We start from the raw sequence: 14,324 nt of genomic DNA, 5'->3' as shown, positions 1-14,324 counted from the left end.
CAGCACTACAACATGTGGTCTAATAGCAACCATCGTCCTTTATGGACTGCTGCCTGAAGTTGATATTGCACATCTCAACTGACTAAACAACACGCTGAGCTCTAAGGGCAGGTTTTCATGTCCCAGCAGCTTGACAAATTACGACAGGAAGGAGCTCCTCATGCAAAATGAAGAGTTATTCTCCTTCTATATAGCACAGGCTCAGACCCATTGTTGCAAATTTCAGAGTACGCCAATCAGCAGCTTCTCACTCCCATGTCTTGGTTTTTTGCACAAGTTTTACATTATTACATTTAGAAACCAGTCTTTTTGCACATGGACAATGTATTCAGTAGAACAATAGTTTGAGAGCTTGGGTTGGATTTGAAACTAACAGGTTAAGGCATAGAACCTGCTCACAAATAAAAGGTATTTGCTATGCCATTGTTAAGATATTGTTGGCATTTTGGTTTCTGGAAGTTTGTTACTTTAACCTTTTATATTTGAAATGTCAATTCATTTTTCTCCTAATTGGAAAGATTGATGTGTAACTGTCCTGTCCTTGTCAGTTCACTGTAATTGGCATCATGTCTGCTACTAGCGTCATATGGATTCTCTGCTCATTTCAGATGCTTATTTCGCAAAAGCAAACTGGCTTTGTGACTTATGTACAAGTGAGTTAAGCTGGGTCCTGGTTCTGTGGGGATCCAGCAGAATTGAGTGGTCAAAATAGTTTGAATAACTGCATTAAGCTTTAGTGTTTTGACTTGAGCTGAATGTCCTTGGACTGTTCTTATGCTTTCCACTTTCACTCATGAGACCCCATAAAAGTCTTATTATTATTTTACCTTCTAACCGCAGGCCGTCGACTGCTGACAATCTGAAACGAATTGATGGGGTATCTGAAGCCAAATCTGGTGTGTTGGCTCCCCTCCTGAATACTATCAGGGAATTCTGTCAAGCTAATGAATTGGAGGTATGTTGCAAAAAGATGTTTATTTTATTTCCTCCCTCATACTGGGCAGCACGGTGGCTCAGTGGTTAGCACTGCTGCCTCACAGTACCAGGGTCCCAGGTTTGATTCCAACCTTGGGTGACTGCCTGTGTGGAGTTTGCACAATCTCCCTGTGTCTGTGTGGGTTTCCTCTGGATGCACCGGTATCCTCCCACAGTCCAAAGATGTGCAGTTCAGGTGAATTGGTCACGTTAAATTACCCATAGTGTTAGGTGCATTAGTCAGAGGGAAATGGGTCTGGGTGGGTTACTCTTCGGAGGGTTGGTGTGGAGTTGTTGGGCCGAAGGGCCTGTTTCCACACTGTAGGGAATCTAATCATTACTTGAAAGTTTGTGAGCTATTGTTACAGACGTCTACAAAATATTGGGGTCGAACATTGGGGATCCCACTTCAATCCAATGCCATTGATTGACGGTAGGAGAACATAGTTATGACTTTTCTCCCTCAGATTTTTAACTTCTCTCTGCACTTTTTTTTCCTGTATTTGCTTTAAATCGATCCCAATACCTTTGATGCATATACTCTGTGCTGTCAGCTTGTAAGCTCCCAATAAATAAAAATAGGATTGAGAAATATCAGAAAGCGCCATTCACCAGGACTGCTCCTAAGTGCGTTTGGACTCTCTTTCTTGGCTTTTTGTACAGTCTAGAAGAAAAAGATTCATTGTCAGTTCACAGTGCTGAATTGGCATCAGCAATTCAAAACTTCAAGTCTGCAAAATAAAGACATCTCACTTAACCATTATGTACAAGCTTACAGATTAGAAGCCAGCCTAAGCGATTCTGGACTGTGCTTTACCATTTGATAAGTTTGTGGCTGATTGGACTTTAGCCTCATTTCCACTTTCTTGCAAACCTCTGCACCTTGCAACTCCCTAGTCAGTGAAGAATCTGTCTCCTTCTGCCTTAAAAATATTTAGTAACTCTACAATACTGTATGCTCTGAGGAGGAGAATTCCTCAGATTTGTGACCTTCTGAGAGAAAATATTTTCCCTCGATCCTAAAGTCATAGAGTCATGCAGCAGAGAAATAAGCCCACCATGTCTATGCTGACCAACAAACGCCAAACTACACTAATCCCATTTATCAGCACTTGGTTCGTAGCCTACTGTGCCCTGGTATTTTAAGTGCTCATCGTGAGGCTTCTTAAATGATGCAAGAGTACCTGCCTCCACCACTTGTCTCGGGCAACACGTTCTATATTTCTACCACCCTCTTGGTGAAGAAATCGTTCCTCAGATCTTCTCTAACCCACTTGCTCCACATCTAAAACTTGTGCTCTCTCATCTTGGACACATCTGTGATAGGGATAAGATTCTCACAGTCTGCTTTGTCTGTACCTCTCATTGTTTTGTATACCTCAATCACATTTCCCCACAGCCTCTTCTGCTATAGGGAAAGCAAACCCAGCTGATCCAGTCTCTCCTCATAACTGGAATTTTCCATTCCAGGCAACATCCTGATGAATCTCCTTTGCACCCTCTCCACTGTAATCACATCCTTCTGATAGTGTGGCGACCAGAGCTGCACACATTATTCCATCTCTGGCCTGACCGATGCTGCATGAAGTTGCAACAAGACTTTGCTGCTCTTGTATTCTATTTCCCAGCAAATGAAGGCAAGCATTATATATGTCTTTCCCTTTGTTAGACTTCCCCAAATGCATCACCTTCCACTAATCAGTATTAAATTCTACCTGCCATTGCTCCACCCAGTTTTCCAGCTGATCAATATTAAAAAGTAACTTGGAACCATCCTCCTCACTACCAACAACTCTTTCAATTTTCATGTTATCTGTACTAATTATGTAATTGCTGGCAAGTAATTACTAATTATACCTTCTGCAATCAATTCAAAGTCATTTACATACATAACCAACAGCAAGGGTCCCAGCACCGATCTCTGTGGTAATTGCTGGTCACAGGCTTATAATCTCCCAAACAATGCTCCATCGTTACCCTTTGTCTCCTATTTACAAACCAATTTTGGATCCAGTTTGCCAACTTGCCTTTGATCCTATGGTCCCTTGCCTTTTGGGCCAATCTTCCATGTGGGACCTTGTCAAAGGCCTTACTGAAATCCATGTAAACCACATCAACTGCACTACCTTCTTCAATATGTTTGGTCACATTTTCAAAACAAAAACTCAGTTATATTAGTCAGACAGGGTCTCTCTCGAGCAAATCAGTGCTGGCTATCCCTGATCAATCCTTGCCTTTCCAAGTGTAGATTAATCCTGTCCCTCAAATATTTTTCCAATAAGTTTCCTACCACTGACATATCAGACTGTCTGTGTGGTCTGTAATTACCTGGCCTATCCCTGTTGCCCATCTTGAGCAAAGGGATCACATTAGCTATCCTCCAGTTACCTTTGATGAGAAACCACTCATTTTAAATTGTGTCTCTATTCTAGTTTCCCACTAGAGAAAACACCATTCTAGAAGCCACCCTGTCAAATCCCCTCATTGTCTAATTTCAGATCTTGGATGTTTAAGTAGAATCCTCTCATATTTCTAAACTTTACAACCTATATTCACAATCTTTACAACCCTTTCTCATAAAATAACCCACTATTGCCAGGAATCATTCAATTTATATCGAATCGGAGTGTGGTGCTGGAAAAGCATAGCCGGTCAGGCAGCATCTGAGGAGCAGGGGAATCAACGTTCCAAGCATAAGCTCTTCATCTGAAATGAATAGCCTTTCTTAAATGAGGACACCCAAACTCTGCACAGTGCACAAGATAATTTCTCTCCAATGCTTTGTCAACTCTCTCAAAACATCTTTGCTTTGGTATTTCATTTCCCCTTGCAATAAACAGCAACAATCCATTTATCTTCCTAATTACTTGCTGTACCTACTTGGAGGTGGAGGAGCTGGTGTTAGACTGAGGTGGATAAAGTATAAAATCACACAACACCAGGTTATAGTACAATAGGTTTATTTGGAAGCACTAGCTTTCAGAGCGCTGTTCCTTCAGGTGGTTGTGGAGTATAAGATCATAACACACAGAATTTGTAGCAAAAGATTACAGTGCCATGAAACTAAAATGATATGTTGAACAAACCTGGATTGTCAAGTCATGTTTTAAAATGGTTTGCAAGTTTTGGTTAATTAAAATGTAAATCCCAGAACTTCTTTTGAGTAACAAAAGATGACATCTCAGCTCAGGTGTTGCATTAAAGGTGTGAGGTCAGAGTCTGTCTGTATCCCAATCTTGAGTCAGACTGGTTGACATGACAGTTATCTGTGAGGAAGAGCATCTCGCCAAGACCTTCCCTATGCCTCCTCTTTTCTCCTTTTAAACAACCACCAAACCTTAAACAGACCATTGTTCGCAGCAAACGTCCCAGCCTTCAGGACAACATCACCCACAACACCATACAACCCTCTCATGTCAACCACTGCAAGACGTGTCAGAGTGTCGACACAGATACCACCATTACCCGTGGGGGCACCACCCACCATGTACGTGGCAGGTACTCCTATGACTTGGCCAACGTTGTCGATCTCAAATGGCAAGGATGTCCTGAGGCATGGTACATTGGTGAGACCAAGCAGATGCTACGACAACAGATGAATGGACTCCACGCATGTTTTGGGCTAATTTATTTGAGGGGGTAATAAGCTATGTGGATAAAGGAAGCTGGCAGATTGCACATGGGTGTACCCTCCCAGTTGGGGAGCACTTCCATAGTGTCAGGGACATTCGGCATCGGATCTTCAGGTTACCTCCAAGGCGGACTTCGGGATTGGCAACAATACAAAGTGGCTGAGGAGAGCCTGATAGCCAAGTTCGGGACCCATGGAGATGGCCTCAACCGGGATCTTGGCTTCATATCACACTACAAGTGACCCCACAACACTGTACACTCTTGCACGCATATAAATTGCAGACCCACTCTCGTGTACACGCACTCTCTCGTACACACGCGCACACAAAAGATTCATCTTTTGTGTCTGAAGTGTTGATTCTTTCCCTTTTAAATTACATACTGCTGTTCTGTTCTTCTTGCCAAGATGTCAAGTTCACATTTTCCCACATTATCGTCCATCTGCCAAAGTTTTGCGTATTCACTCCTCATATCCATTTCGCAGCTTGCTTTCCCATCTATCTTTGTGTCATCAGCAAATTTAACAACAATAAAATGAGTTCCTTTTTCCATTGATTATAGATTGCCAAGCCAAAGTGACCCATCTATCCATGCTCTTTGTTTTCTGTTGCTTAAACAATCTCTTACCCATGCTAATATGTTACCTTCCATACCATGAGCTCTTACTTGATATGGCATGTAACACATGCCTTCTGGAAATCCAGTTTCCTTTATCCACATTGCTTATTACCTCCTCAAATAAACTAGCCTAAAACATGATATTCCTTCCACAAAACCACATTAATTCTGCCTGATACTAGTGAGGTTTTCTAAGTGTGCTGCTATAAACTTAATATATTCCAGCATTTTACCTTGCCAAAAGTTAAGGAAACTGACCTGTAGTTTCTTGCTTTGCATTTCTCTCTTTCCTGGAATAAATGTGTTACAGTCACCTAAGTTACATTAGATTGAATAGCCAAAGAGTGACATAAAACCTTTATTCATTTTTAAGGAGTGTTATGGGGTGTTCCAGTATCACTGGTAATTCTGGTTTAGTGATGAGATGATCTGACAGTATGGGATCATTTGGAAAGAAGTGACCCTAGCATAATTACTTTAACTGAGTTAACAGAAAAAAAAAGTAAGAGTCGAGGCCAAAGTCTTGTTTTAATAAGTGAAATTACTCAATAGAGCAAACAATTAGCAATGGGAAATACTTGGAGATGGAATGATGTATGACTGAGTAAGCGCAATGTGGAGTACAGCAAAAACTGAACTTCAAAGGATTGAACTGAGAGAACACCATTGAGTGCATGCTCTTGAATACATGTCGCTGCATTTCACCTACATTTAACATTTTCATCCTTTTGTTGCTGGACAGCATTGTCTTGTAGGGATTAACTAAAAATCTCAGTAAATTGCAGTGGTTAGGCGATAGACCAATGTAGGTTCATGGCTATTTTCACCCTTTTTTAGTTTCTTTTCACTATAAAATAGTTTTCTGATACTGTCAGCAAAATTGAAACATTTAACACTTGATGGGCTAAGGCAGAAAAAAAACACTCCCATTATCCAAAATCATAACATTACTAACTATTCTCAGTCCTTGTTATTTGTTCATTTGATACCCAATCATCCGTGTGCACGTGAGGTCAGCTCTAGACACCATTCCAAATTTATTCCTTTGCCTTGCCCAGTTCCATGCACAGACATGGAAATGGTATCTGCAGGATTTTCATGTCCCTACTCCCTCAAGCATAATGAGGGCTGAGCGTATCCATGATTAAGTTTACAAACTAAATTGGAAATAAGTTCTGAGAAGTTGATAGACTGTATTCATCTAAAGCCAGATTAACAGCTTTTATTAATTCTCAACAGATGGACAAGTTTTCTGTTTCAACTCACGTGGCAAATCAACCATTCGTCCATCTGAACTCTACGTCAGGCCATGTGGTAAGGAAATACTCCAAAGCTTCGCTCATTTTGCCCATCTCATTGATAAATACTGAGACTACAGATGGGTTACATGCTGTGTATCATTTGACCATTTCATGAATGTAGAGCAATCTTGTCCAACAGGTGGCCTGTGTCCCACCAAAGGGTCCTATCTGGTCTGTAATCCCTGTCTCAAATCCAGCTAAGTATATGTGGAAGATTTGCAAACAGAGGTAATTTCTTCTCTGCATTTGCTGAGATTGTCAGTGAGGTTGAGTTAGGTTCAGTTCCCATTTTCAGTCACAAATGCAGAAGAGAAATGGTTTCTGTTTGAAGGAGCGGTGAACTCTGTGAATTTCTCTACATTCATTCAGTCTGATGGCAGGATGAGGAAGTTACTAGGATGTACCAGGCCAAACAGCTGCAAGGGATGTGATGCCTGCTGGGTCAGTAAGCCAGCCAGAAGCTGTAGTTGGGCTTTTCCAAGGGATAGGTGGCATGTTTAGATCAACTTTGAGGTCGGAGTTGTATAGAGTCAGAACAGTGAGACCCTTTCACAAACAGGTCCCATCGCCTCAACTCACTGTAAGACTGTATTCAAGGTGGCAGAATGCATTTCCTTAGCTGTGTATGTGTGTGGCTGTGAAAGCAGGAGAGAGAATGAGTATGTGAGAGGCTGTGAGTGACAGCAGGAGAATGTGTGTGAGAGAGAGGGAGGCTGAGACAGCGGCAGAGAGTGTATGTGTATGAGAGAGAAAGAGATGGGCTGTGTCAGAGAGTGTGTGTGTGTCTGAGAGGCTGTGACAAGGAGTGTGTATGTTTGTTGGGGGTGGGTCAGTATGACAAAAGCGGTGAACCGTGAGCCAGATATGCACACTTTCTCTCTACCTCCTCTGCCCTCCACCAACCCAAATATCAATCCACAAAGCAGGTTTGGAAAAGAAGAAACTTAGGTTGAATTGCAACCTGCTTCTGATCCCCACTTTCTTATGAAAACCGCTGAGGCCATCTCATCCTACATGCCACAAGAGGCAAACACAAGGTTAGTGTTAGTTCAATTCAATTCTTTAGCTCACCATTTCCCTACCACCTCCTCCTCCCCTGGTGATCAAGAATTAAGGCTGCCTCTCTCCAGCTCTACTACTTTACCAAGCTGATTGAACTGATAGAAAAATATTTCTATTTGCTGCTTAGATTCATCTTAGTGACCATATTTGATGATTATTCATTCATTTAAATTATTGATTTATTGCTTTGGAACTGTTATGAAATTCATTGTTACAATTTTGGTAACTCTTATCATTCTGAAATTGGCTAATGCCCCTCCTGAGTAAGACAAAATGTCTTCCATTGCCAGCAAATCTGTTGAATAAAAATGATGATTTTGGTGTCCTTAAATGCTGAAGTGTTCTGTGTACAGTCTTCATGTACTTTGTGGTCTTTTTTGACTTATCCTTCACTACAGTAATTCTGCAGCTGTTGATCTGTTTAATTATTGTCTCTCTAGAACTCAGTCCAGAGATGAATGAGGTATATTTGAGGAAGGCAAATGAAACGAGAGAAGAGATAATTAATGTTAGAATACTGATAATGATGGAGGAGCAGAGGGATCTTGGAGTGCATGTCCACAGATTCCTCAAGATTGCAGGCTAAGAACCTTTGAGGATATTTTTCTTTATTGGCTAAGGCTAGCAAAGATTGGTTGAAATGCTACTTAAAACCACTTAAGCCAAAGTAATGAGTAGTGCATTACATGGAGCATTTGATTACACTAGGGATGGTGAATAAGAGATTATTACAAGTGTTGCCAGGAATAAATAACATTTGCTCTGAGGAAATGTTTGATGGGTTGGAATTGTATTCTTTGTAACCCATAAAGCTTGGGTAATTTAATTGGAAAGTATAAAATTTCAGGAGCCGCGATAGTATAATTTCAAAATACATGTTTCGGCTTAGCCAAGAGGTCAATAATTGGGATTTCAGTTTAAGGTATTTTGCAGAAGTACAGCTGAGCAGAAACCTTTTGCGAGTGTGCTGTAATTTCAAGGGACGTGAAAAAAGAGCTGAAAAGTTAGATTTATTGGATAACTCTTGCATCCAAAACAATAAGCTAATTGGCCACCACCTCCTGTGTGCGTTTTCTATGTTTGTATATAGATTTATGCGCCACATCACCAAATCTAGGCAAATGTAAAAGTTGAAAAATGTAGCACTGGAAAAGCACAGCAGGTCACGCAGCATCTGAGGTGCAAGAGAATCGACATTTCAGGTATAAGTGCTTCATCAGGATTGCTCCTCGGATGCTGCCTGACCTGCTATGCTTTTCCAGCGCCACACTTTTCGACACTGATCTCCAGCACCTGCAGTCCTCACTTTCTCCAAATTTAAAAGTTGGCTAATATGTAATCTTACTGTTGAATACAGAAATATTAACTTGGTAACTTCAGCTGGAAGGTCTACAAGAAAGGTTTGCGAGTAAGAAATTTATAAATTAAAAAAAACTAACAGTTCCATTAATTTTATTCACAAGATAAAACATTGTATACCATCAGGTTATCTTTTTACATAGGCTGATGTAAAATATGAGTCACACACACACACACACACACACACACACACACACACACACACACACACGAAGAGGTGTGTGTGTATATGTACGTATGTATATTTTTGTTTCTAAAAAGTCACTGATGAAATCTTATGGACCTAATTCTGGAAATAGTTCTAATCATTTTATACACTACGTAATCTTGTGATTTTTGATGTCATCCTTTTAGTTTCCAAGTAAAACTAGAGATTCAAGCAACTTGACTGTACCTGTAGTTGGTCACTGTTCGGCTGATGCACTGAAATCTCGTTACTCAAAGAATGTCAGTCAAGCTGGCACTCATCAACCAGTTCAGGAGCTGAACATCAATATCATTCCAGATCCTCCAGTGACATCAGGTGAAAAGAATTTTGTCTTGTTCAACTATTCAGATTTTTTAAAAGGAAATGTTATGTTTCTTTTCCCAGCCTGGAATTAAAATGTAAACTAAATAAGTCGATAGATACAGTAAGAATAGAATTACATAGGTTTTAGTAATTGGAAGTGTTCTTCTGTTGATGAGCGCCTTATGTGGTTTGGCACAGGGAATGAAGAAGTCCCAGCTTCAATCCTTGGTTCCTGCCAAGTTAGGTTATCTCATTTGGTGTTGGATTGGAGGCACTGATGTTGGCCTTGAGCCTGAAGGTTAGGGATGAGAACATGTTTGCCAATTCCAAATCCCATCCATCCAGTCATGTATGTAGATGTGTGTAAATAACAGTCAGTCCCATTAGCAAACTGTCTGCATGCATATTGTCAAAGCACACATGGGAGGGATGATCATTTGACTTATTGGAGAGAACTGTTAAGTGTATGATTAGAAGATGAAGATGACAGGTACAAAATAGAAAGAAAATATATCCACTCATTGCCACAGATTGGTAGATTACAGGTGACCACTTGTGAGCTCTTAATCACAACAAAACTGTTGCAAGATAGAAATGTGAGGGACTTTTTGTAGGAAGAAAGAAAATTTGGCACATCACATGGCATGTTGTACATTTTGGACTAATCTTAGAATTTGCATTTGTGAAGATTGGAGAATGATACATTGCAGTCAGAGACCCTCAAGTAAGGAGAACAAAATAATAGAAGATGTGCACATTCTCTGCATGACCTGCAAAAACCAGGATGAGTTTATTGGGTCTGGTGCTGTTGGGACACAAGGCATTATCCTGTCAAACCCCCTTGGCAATCAAAGAAGCAATTGTCAGATGTGCAGAAGCAAAATCCCCATGTCCTCTCAGAGCCAGCAGCAAGAGAGCAGGCTCACCACACAGATTTACAGTGAGTGTACACTTCATTGAAGTGAATCAGTGCCCAGAACAAAACCAAATGTTGTTTCTGAACCAGTGCCTATTCATAAAGCTTAGTGCAGCATAACTAATACACAGTACAGGCATAAAAAGTATAACTTAAAAACTTAAGCCATTGCAGGATCCTTCTGTGTTCTGCCAGGGATGTCTTTTCAGCTGGCTTTTGAGCTAATGTCCATCTGTCTTTTATTTGTTTTGTTCAGCTTGGGTCATATATCCGTAATTTTGATTTTCCTGTGTTTGCTTTTTAAAGGTCACTCTTGGGTTGTGGGTGGAAAGACTGGCATTTGTCACGTATATCTCAATGCCCTGAGTTGATACAATTGAATGATTTTCTAGGATACTTGGGATGTAGCTGGAATCATACGTAGATCAGATACAGTTGGGAAGATCTGTCTCCCATCTCAATATTATATTAAGAAACCAGTTGATTCTGAATCAATTCTTCAGCTTTATTATGGCTTTTACTGTTACAACGTTTTAATTTTCAATTTTCTTTTTCATAAACTCAACTTAAATTTTCAATTTGCATTCGAATTCTGTTTTTCTTGGTTATTAGGACAAGTCTCTGCACTGCAAATACAAAGCAGCCCTATAGTTTAGTAGGACTATGGCAACTTTAATGCAAATATATTTTTAGATTTGAGAAGTCGTTAGTGCTCAAAACTCATGCGCTGTTGTGTAGTGTGCATGGATTTTATGATTCTTCAAATCCCTGTTCTTAGTTATGGTGCTCGCATTATAGGAGTGTGCAGGGTAAGTGCTTTCTGACGAGGAGGATGAACAACTAGGTAGGGTTAATCTTGGTGGTAATAAGTATTGTCAAAGCTTGAGAGCAAGGTAACTATCCATCCTGTAAACCAGAAAAAGGTTTCGAGAAAGGGAGAAATGGAACAGATTGAGCCAAGGTACAGCTTTTTGTTTTGGCATTTTTGTTTCTGAATCATTGTCTACTTGTAAATGAGCCCTAAATCATCTTGCATTAATAGATCTCAGCAGTTTGCAATCTGTTGAGAAGCAGCACAATGGTGAACGTACGGGACAGCCAGAAAGTTCTTGTGCTGAAACAAAATCTCTACCACTTGGCACTCAAGCGGAAGAACTAACCTGGATTGAAACAGCTGTGAGTATTAAAGTTATGAACCTAATTTTTCTTTTTCATAAAATGGATGAAAACTATCATATTTCTGCAATTATTGATTTCTGGTTTTAAAAAAATACATTTGAAATTAAATAAGATAACCTGAAGACTCTCAACCTAATGCTATGAGTGCAAATGCAGGTCTGATTTTTCAGTGTAACATTGTGCTATGAACACAGATAAATAAGTTAAACCAGACCTATAAAATTTGGGTAATTGTACATGCTGTGTTATTTCTGTAATTGCCAGAGGAAGGAGCATTGATTAACATCTTAATAGCCAGAGAAACACATCCCTCATCAGCAATGATAAGACAAAATAACTGATATGAAATAATTGCTTCATTGAAGTGTGAAATGCAATGATTCTTTGTTCATGACATGATTCCATGTTAGGCTTTTCTGTTTGAGATCCTTGTCGCATATTCTTTGGTGTTTTGCCTATTCAGAGGATGTGTCTGTAGGTGGCAGTAGAATTCCAGAGTTCACTTTACCTTGCCATTCAATCTTCCATTCATTGGTTTATATTTGAAAGCTGCCATGAATTACTAAAGTTATTTGCATTTTCACATTTTAGTACATGAATGAAGAGGCAAAAACAGTTTTCTATATTTAAGGAGAGGAGAAACAAACACTTGCTACTACTCCGTTCTGAGGAAAGGTCAGGCCCGAAACGTTGATTTTGCTGCTTCTCTGATGCTGCCTGACCTGCTGTGCCTTTTCAGCACCACTCTAACCTTGACTCTGAGGAAGGGTCACTCAACCTGAAAAGTTAACTCTGACTTCTCTCCACAGATGCTGGCAGACCCGCTGAGCTTTTCCAGTAATTTCTATTTTGTATTTTTGCCATAACTTTTCTGTGCTGTAAACCTCTGACTCTTATGATTTCCACACATTCTAAAGCATGCAGAAGATTGTGGGTTAGTTTCTAATTCCAAGCCAGTACTCTTCAGACTTGTTCTCAGGGTGAGAAATTTCAGCGTAGGGAAATGGTTTCTTTTCTCAGTTGAAGTTCCTTGTAGCAGACACTTGCAGACCACATGAAGTGTGTGAACCTGCACACGGACAGCTGCTCCAACTGTGTCCCAACATGTTTTCTATACAATCTCCACACAACACACCTGACTTGCACTAGTGTTTGTGTTTCTGTGTCATCTTTACGGTACAATTTCCTTTTGTACATTCTCCATGCCGACACCTCTGTCAATGAGCCAACTTGCTAAGCAGTCAATGCACTATTCCCATTCAATATAAGTTTGTATTTAGAGTGTCTTTCATACCCTCAGAACATCCCTAAGTGCACAATGGCCAATGAATTACTTTAAAGTGTAGCTACTGTCTTTATGTAGGCCAGTGTGGCAACTAATTTATGCACAGTAACACCTCGCACGCATCAGTGGATACTCAGTTAATCCGTTTTTGGTGATGGTCAACAGAGAGCATCTTTTCTACATTACAAGTCAAACATTAATCAGAATATTCATTTACTGGATGTGAAGCTTCAGACAATTTGCTGATATACCTTCAATAATATATAAATGCATTTCTTTTGAAAGTATATATTTTATCACATTAGAAACCAGCTAAAGCTTCCAATCAGTAAGATGTAAATAATTTTCCCTAAAATACATTAATTAAGAATATAATTCTGGGGATTACTTCTCATTTGTATTAATGTTTACATTTTTGTAATTTTTGAGATAAGCTTTGGATGTTAATTCTTAAAAACATTTTCATCATTAATACCCAGAAATGACTTTGTTTTGTAGATGCCTGAGAGAAAATCAATAGAACTTAGCCCAAAACAACAGAATGATAAATATTTTCCCTTCACCAATTTAACTTCAATGTGTCAGAATGAGTGCTCTGAATCCACCCAATATAGACACACGATGCAGATCTGTGCAAAATGGAAATCCAAGCATTGCTGAGAAAAGGGACACACTGTCAAAAGCTTTTTAACTTGCATTGATCAGGACAGAACTCTATGCTCTCCATTGACCATCGCCAAAAATGGATTAACTGAGTATCCACTGATGCTTGCGTGGTGTTACTGTGCATAAATTAGTTGCCACATTGGCCTACATAACAACAGTAGCTACACTTTAAAGTAATTCATTGGCCATTCTGCACTGAGGGATGTCCTGAGGGTATGGAAGACACTCTGTACATATAAACTACCTTAAATGCCTTGTTAGTGAAAATTTTCTCTTTTATATGAAGCATATCTCTATGATTCATTAATATATTCCAACTATAAATGATCTTGTTTCTCCCTTCAGGGAAAACACATCAGCACTTGTCAAAAAGTTCAACCTGGCGTATCCTCTCTTTGTTTGGCATCATGGAACCAACCAGACAATGACACAATTGATTTATTTGATGATCTGCCCACAGAGGTGAGTCAGTTCCACTGATGACCACTTATGTTTTTTGCAAGAAGTTAATATCCTAAATTAATCTGGTCTCATTTGTGAGCATTTGGCCCATATCCCCCCTCCTTGTTATTTATATACCCATCCAGATACCACTTCCTCTGGCACCTTATTCTATGGACACACCATCCATTGCGTGAAACGGTTGTCCCTCAAGTCCCTTTTAAATCTTTTCCCTCTTACCTTAAACCTATGACCTCTAGTTTTGGATTCCCCTACCCTGGGATAAAGGCCTTGGCGTTTCACCATATCCATGTCCCTCATGATTTTATAAACATCATAGGTTACCCCTCAACCTATGACTCCCCTGGGAAAATAACC

General features: G+C 39.8%; 1 protein-coding gene across 1 annotated transcript in view; it reads left to right on the top strand.

Annotated features, from left to right (window-relative positions):
- Nucleotides 1-14,324, top strand: part of wrn (WRN RecQ like helicase) — an 83,070-nt gene that overhangs the window by 57,235 nt on the left and 11,511 nt on the right. The window contains exons 26-30 of the mRNA XM_043673958.1: nucleotides 841-955; nucleotides 6,466-6,540; nucleotides 9,303-9,471; nucleotides 11,418-11,551; nucleotides 13,851-13,967. Coding sequence (XP_043529893.1) covers nucleotides 841-955; nucleotides 6,466-6,540; nucleotides 9,303-9,471; nucleotides 11,418-11,551; nucleotides 13,851-13,967 — 610 coding nt within the window. The remainder of the gene's footprint in view (nucleotides 1-840; nucleotides 956-6,465; nucleotides 6,541-9,302; nucleotides 9,472-11,417; nucleotides 11,552-13,850; nucleotides 13,968-14,324) is intronic.

Source organism: Chiloscyllium plagiosum, chromosome 32 (genome assembly GCF_004010195.1).
Source record: "Chiloscyllium plagiosum isolate BGI_BamShark_2017 chromosome 32, ASM401019v2, whole genome shotgun sequence".
NCBI classification, from domain to species: domain Eukaryota; kingdom Metazoa; phylum Chordata; class Chondrichthyes; order Orectolobiformes; family Hemiscylliidae; genus Chiloscyllium; species Chiloscyllium plagiosum.
Note: the sequence above shows the minus strand (reverse complement) of the source record. Positions and strands in the feature narration are given on the sequence as shown.